This window comes from Dermochelys coriacea, chromosome 22, assembly GCF_009764565.3.
Source record: "Dermochelys coriacea isolate rDerCor1 chromosome 22, rDerCor1.pri.v4, whole genome shotgun sequence".
Taxonomy (NCBI): domain Eukaryota; kingdom Metazoa; phylum Chordata; order Testudines; family Dermochelyidae; genus Dermochelys; species Dermochelys coriacea.
The window spans coordinates 6,650,454-6,657,566 of record NC_050089.1 but is presented as its reverse complement, the minus strand read 5'-3'; the positions used below and the strand labels follow the sequence as shown (position 1 = coordinate 6,657,566).

At 48.0% G+C, this 7,113-nt stretch overlaps 1 protein-coding gene across 1 annotated transcript in view; it reads right to left on the bottom strand.

Moving 5' to 3' along the window:
- Nucleotides 1-885: 885 nt before the first annotated feature.
- ADAMTS15 (ADAM metallopeptidase with thrombospondin type 1 motif 15) overlaps nucleotides 886-7,113 on the bottom strand; it is a 31,794-nt gene continuing 25,566 nt past the window's right edge. The window contains exon 8 of the mRNA XM_038380989.2: nucleotides 886-6,144. Coding sequence (XP_038236917.1) covers nucleotides 5,364-6,144 — 781 coding nt within the window. The 3' untranslated portion in view covers nucleotides 886-5,363. The remainder of the gene's footprint in view (nucleotides 6,145-7,113) is intronic.

The window sequence follows — 7,113 nt, the reverse complement described above, 5'->3', positions numbered from 1 at the left end:
ACTGGGATTGCAGACATCAGTGTATATACTATGGAGAGCAGCACAAATTGCAGAAGTTAAAAGCGCCTGGCCTATGGGCAGTGGTGCAAGGAGTGTGGGGAACCGGAACCATTTTATGTCCCAATGCTACAGCTGCCCCCAGGAAGAAAAATGCAACGGTACATGCAGTGATTGAGGAAAGAGAGAATGTCTGCAATATGATTTTAGCAGATCCAAAGACTCTCAATGCGCTGCAGGAGGAGGCTGCTAGCCATTCAACTGCCATATTTGGATCAATGACAAAGTTTATTTCAGCTAGATTGTGAAGCCAGCTGCAATATAATCCTAGCAACAGTGATAAGCAGCAGTGTTTGAGTGGAGAAATGTGACCAAGTGCTAGTGATGTACAATAAAACCATTGCTAGGCCAATTAGCAAAATGCAGGATGTAGATAAGAGACATTATCACTTAGCAAATATGTTCGCCCACAAAAGTACCACCCGCTGCTGGGCAGCAGGGCAGCAAAAGCCATAGATTTAATCCCAGAGCAATAATAAAATATCCTCCATGTGAGAGAAGAGGGAGAACAGTTTCTCTGGGTCCTGTCCAGTATTGTAACAGAATTTAAGGATCTACTTCCAGGAGATGGACACCTAGAGGGCAAACTGAAGTTGAGGGGGAACCTCATGTGCAGCCCATAAGGCTACCAAAATACAGAGTTTCATTAACCCTGGTGGAGTCGCTGAAGAAGGAACTGGCAAGCCTGCCAAGAAAAGACATTGATATGTTTGTTGAAACAAGCACAGAATGGATCCCCGACCTGTAGGGGTAAGAGAACCATCAGGTCAGCTGAGGAGCTACATTTGACCCAAAACCACTAAACAGAGCACTGAAACAAGTCACTCCACATTGCCAATGATGAAAGTTCTTCTATCCAGAGCCAAAGGTTTTCACTGTTCTGTGGCGTCAAGAAGGGGTTCTGGCATATTGAGCCAGTCAGTCACTTGACAAACTTTTTCACATCTTTTTGGCAGGTCCCAGGGGATATGAATGTCCATCACATCAGCCTGGCCTCAGAGGTGCTCCACTGTAAACTCTGTTTTAACAGTTTTATAAAGCACTAACTTTTTGAATCTCTACTGTCAGATTGTCTGACCCACCCCTCACACAACTGTGGACACATAAATTGATTGTTTTTAACCTTTTTTTTTTATTTTAAACATCAGTATATCTGAAATTATATTTAAAAACACATTTCATTCTGCCAGCCTCCATGTAGGTAAGCCAAGCTTGTTGTTTGATACATGCTATCTCCTACCATAAACTTTAGGCTCTTTAGGGTGTACCTTGACCAGTTAATGTCTGTGAAGACTACACCCATATGGAATAAAAATCTAATCCTGATAGGGTTAGGCTGAGAGTAGGCCAGTTTCTGCTCCCAAGTAGGCAGAATGCACGGACCCATACCCCCAAAGAATAAGATGAAACTTTAAATACCACTTTATTTCAGGTTTGCTATCAATGCACAAACAGCAAAGACTGATGTACAGTATACATGGTATACACAAAGCAGCCAGTACAATAGGCATTTCTGTCCTTCTGCCATACATTTTGCAAAAGAACCACAAAAAAAACAAAACAATCCCCACCCCCGCCCCCCCATGACTGTGACAATTCTTGATGGTGTAGGGAACCAATTCTTTCAATGGAAAGACACAAAGGGCAGCCCCTCAGGACCAGCTGCACAACTGGAAGCGGTAGGGGTTCAGCTGTGCTAGACACAGAAACCCCACCAATAAATGTCATGTATATTCCTAAGGATGTGGAGGGGGTGGACTCTGAGACAGGGAAAGAGGTAAAATAGAAGTGTTACATACAGACACTGTATAATCTAGGGCCTGGTCCAGTATGGCCTAGTGCAGTGCTACTCAAAGTGGTGGTCCGCGGACCGGTGTCGGTCCTCCAGCCATCGGCTGCCGGTCTGCGCGCACTTTGGGAAAAAAAATTGCCAGTCCCCCACATCACATAGCTTGAGAAGCACTGGCCTAGTGCAGAACTCTTTGACTACCCTGGTAACTGCTTGCCCAATGGGATTTAGTTTCCTTTCTCCTGATCCTCTCTCACTAAAACATATTGTTTCTCTTCTGTAACCAGTAACCAACCAGTCCAAGTTCTCTCTTCCCCTATGCTGATACTAATTTTATATTATGAGAGATTATGGGAATGCTGAGCATTGACACTATCTTATCAATGCTTATTGATCACTCACCACTGGGAAGAAAAGTGAAGTGAACACTCAAGAGCTGATGTGTCCTGGAGACTGGGCATGGTTTGATTCTGTTAACTATGGCCTTTAAAGAGGATGAACCACAGCTGGAGTTAGGTAACAATAAACCCCATCACCCATTCTGCACAGCATCTGTGAAGGACAGTGGGGAGAGAGAGTTGGTGTAGCTCTATCAAAGTCAATGGCGTAATTAAGGCAACAGAGCTATACTGATTTACACCAGAGGAGGATCCAGCCCAGAAGCCCTAAATCTATCCATCAGAAAGGGGTTTTGCCATTGAAGAACTGTCTATAATCCTAGTGCTATAGTTCCTTGATCTGAAATCCAGCATTAGGTATGGTTAATGCCCTTTTAATCAAAAATCAGAATTCTGTTGAATTTCCAGTTGGGGTTATTTTGAAGCCCAGAGATCTATGGGCCCAGTTCCATCCCATGCAAGTCTATGCCAAAATTCCTACTTGCTTCAGTGGGCAAGGAAGAATCATCTTCCCCATAGGGTGGAGAAGCTGCCCCAGAAGACATTCCCTAACTACTGTTGCTGGCATCACAACATCAAAGGGAATCCTCTCGATTAATATAGGGCTTTGGGGCTGGAGAATGATCCATGGGCAAACCTTGGACAGAACATCCAACAGATGCAGATGCTCAGTGCAGCACTTTGCGTGTAAGACAGACAGCTCAAACAAGAGATTTGGATGCTCTGTTATGGGCCCACACTTGGGAGGTGGGCTCCTGAAGGCAAGCTCACTCTAGAAGAGTGTCCGATCAAAGTATATCAAGTGGGCTGGCTGGAGGGAGCTTGTGGGTAAGAAAGGCTATGATAGAGCCATGAGGAGCCCAATAGAAGGGCAGGAATGGACAATTAGCCCTTTGCCAAACAACATCTGAAGATGAGTTGTTCATGTACTTTAGAAGGCAGTTGGTCTTCGGTTCAGTGCCTGAGTTGCAACCCAGCCAAGGGCCAATAATAAAAAATAATAAAAAATACTTTCCCCTGCTCTGGTATCCTCCATGATAAGATCTCAAAGAGCTTTGCAAAAAATGAGCAAGTATCATGATCCCCATTGAACAGATGGGGAAATCGGGCCACGGGGGCCCCAATTCAGCAAGGTATAATCCTCACTTTAAGCCTGTGAGTTATCCCCTTGATGCCAGCGGGAACACTTGCAGACTTAGGGTCTGTCTACACTGCAATCACAGGGTGTGATTATAGTTTGAGTTGACCTACCCAAGGTACCTTCAATCTATCTAATCTGGGTCCTGGAGAAATGAAACTTCTGGCTTTTGCTTCAGCACAGACTGTCCAAACCTTCCTGGGCCCCTGCTGAGGCTAGCCTGGGCTGAAGCATGCATGACTGCAATGTCACTGCTCAGGGACCTGAGCTAGCTAGATTAAAGCTAGCTCAAGTATGTCTGCACAAGATGTAATCACGCTCCTCAATTGCAGGATAGACACATCCATAAAAGTAGGGATGGGCTTAAGCAGGGTTCGTGGCATATATCTGAAGGCCGGAAAGGCCCACACAAACATCTGCTGGGAGGAGAGTTAGTCCCCGTTTCTTTTATATTTCAGGACTGAAGATCTCTGTGTTTTTGAGGGCTTGTCTACACTACCCGCCAGATTGGTGGGCAGCAATCAATCCAGCGGGGGTCAATTTATTGCGTCTAGTATAGATGTGATAAATCGACTCCCATCAACTCCAGTACTCCACCAGAACGAGAAGCGCAAGCAGAGTTGACGGGAGAGCGTCAGCTGTTGACTTACCGCAGTTAAGATACCGCGGTAAGTTGATCTAAGTACATCGATTTCAGCTACGCTATTCATGGTCGACCCCGCATGATAGTGTAGACAAGCACTAAGAAATAACCCTGAACAAAGATGTTAGGAGAAGAGACTGGAGGATAGTGTGAATACTGGGCATGGAGTGACAGTTAGTGACATACACGAGCACCATTTTGAGAAAAGACTCAGTATTTGCCACCCATGGCAGTCATGCATACAATGCTCTTGGCAGTGTGTCTCATTCTTCCAACAGGAAGCACTGCGGTGGGGCACAATTGTGCAGCCATATTAGAATTACAGCCATATTCTCACGTACACAGAGATCCCTTTAGGCTTCAGCAGGGTAAAGGGGTCACGGGAATGCAATTTATGCTCATTTTAAGGCACCTTTACACTATTAGCACAGCAAAAAGGGACCTAAGTGTAAAATGGTATCTGGCCAAAAGAGGTTTCTTTAAAATACATACCAACACTGTATTAGGGGTACACTGCCCCTTCACACACCCTTCTCAAAGCACCATATAAAGAGGCATAGTCTTCTGAGAGGATCCAATGGAAATGACAAAATTACCCCAGGTCCGCAGGGTTTGCGTAAACCACGAGGAAGGAGAATAAAAATATGGATCTTAAGCACCATAAGAATCTACGTTGTTCGGTCCATACACATGAAAAGCAAAAGCCGCCGATCAATGGCCGGCGTACAGCCCTGCATGACAACACTGCTGCACAGGTCTGGAGAGCAGCAACACATCGGCTGCGGAGTCATTGCTAGCAAGCCCTGAAGGCATCGGTTCGTAATAGACCCCAGCACTTTATTGCACTGGTCGTTAAGCAGTATAGTTTGTCGTCCTTGCAATGGTAGTTCCTTTTGGTCCCATCTAGCACTAGTGTTTCAGGGGTTGGGGCGTGACCCTTTGAAGCCTTGAGGGAGGCTGGCCATGGCGATACAGAAACACACTCTTGTTGTCCTTGATGTTTTGTTCGATCCCGGAGAGCAGTCCCCAGAGACCGATCCTGTTCCTACCACGCCCATAGCATCCTCTGGATGGGGAGGGAGCCTGGACAGTTTGCAGCTTCGAGGTAGATGTTTTATTTTACTTCATCTCTGAGCAACCTGTTCTATAACACCCCTCTCATGTGGGCACGCTCTCGCCCTGCGTACAAGTCCTTTTGTCCGCTGATATGCCCTATGTAACAGACCCCTCACTTCAGACAGCTCCCCCTCTCCCTCCCCCCAGCTGCTGTTCAGCCTTCAGCCATTTATCTCCAGCCAGAGAGACACCAGGCCTTCTTTGGAAGCAGTGCCCACAGGGTCAGCACGGCCTCAGGGTGCAGAAATCCAGCTCCTGAGGCTTCTTCCTGAGGTTGCAGCGATCCCGAGGCAAGAGCTGGCCGGCCCACGCCGTGCATTTCAACAGGCGCCTCTTGAAGCCCCGGCCACAGGTTTTGGAGCAGGGGGACCAGGGGCTCACCTCCCACGTGGGGCAGGGGTCACCACATATCCTGACATCGACGGGCTGCTGGGCGGCGTCGCACGCGGAGGCCAGTTGGCCATAGGAGTCGCGACAGTGCACGGAGCGCTTCTGCAGCCCATTGCCGCAGGAGACGGAACAGGCCTCCCAACTACCAGCCGCCCACTTGTAGGACACGCGTTTGTAATTCGGCCTGCCCGGATCCAAGCGGTTGGACATGCTCAGGACGTTGTTGTTGAGCACGGGCGGGCTTTTCCCATCTTTCCGGTAAGAGGACTTGTCGTCTTTGCTCTCCTTAGGCAGGTAGAAGGAGTAGCGCACGCGTGGTGGGGTCATCTTCCCCACTGACAGCACCTCCACGGTCAGCGGCTCCTGGATGGGCTTGAAGGCCTGGAGGCTTTCCACCGCCGTGCCCGTCCCACTGTACCGCAGCACGCTGCCCTTCACCATCAGGTCCCTCTCCACAGCCGAGACGATGAAGTGCCCGTTCAGCAGATACTTGCCTTGGCCGTTCTTCAGAGCTAGGTAGTTATCGTCGCTGATGAGGCCCTTGTAGCCCCGCTGCCTGATGTCAATGCTGGAGGCTCCTGCCGGGATGATCACCACAAAGTTGTAGCCGTGCCTGTAAGAGATCAGCAGACAAGCCACCCGGGAGGTGGTGTCAGCATCACCGACATCACTGGCCATGGGCCTTTCATTTATAAGCTGTTGCTCTTAGAGGTGAGACTCGTCCTCTCTAGGGCTGGTGCTTCCCAAACTTCTCCCTCCCAGCTCTGCCGGGACCTTTCCCCTGGCCTGAACCCTCCTCTGCTAGACTAATAGAGAGACCCCACAGCTCTGCCAGTATGCCTCAGTCCTGACCCACAGTGTCCCATCCCAGCCCTGTCAGTACTCTGCAGCCCCACAGCTGCTCTATAGCTCTGTTCCTGAGACTTTCCCGGCCCTGACAAATCCACACAAGAGGTGCTGGACACACAGCATCAAGGTAGGCTTCCCTGTTCCCCAGTGGACCTCACCCCTGAAGGGGTCATCTCTAGTGATGAGAGAGGAGTTCAGTCTCCATGAGTTTCCTTGGTCCCTCTGCTGAGACGGCTACCAAGGCAGGTAATTGTGGTGCTGAGTCTTTCTGATGTAGACACCTGACCACTAGGTACTAGGCTGAGAGCGATCGATCATTTTACACAGTCCACTAGAAAGCCACAGTAAAACCATCTACTCACTCCCAGCCTGGGCTGGGTCTGATTCAGAAACCTACAGCTGAAAGGGTCACTGGTCCAGGATCAGCCCCTGAGTCATCTAGTACAGTGGCTCTCAACCTTTCCAGATGATGGTACCCCTTTCAAGAGTCTGATTTGTCTTGCATAACCCCAGGTTTAATCTCACTTAAAAACTACTTGCTTAAAAAATCATACAAATGTGTCACAGCACCCTCTTACTGAAAAATTGCTTCCTTTCTCATTGTTACCATATAAAAATCTATTGGAATATAAATACTTATATTTCTGTGTATAGTATATAGAGCAGTATAAACAAGTCATTATATGAAATTTTAGTTTGTACTGATTTTGCTAGTGCTTTTTATGTAGCTTGC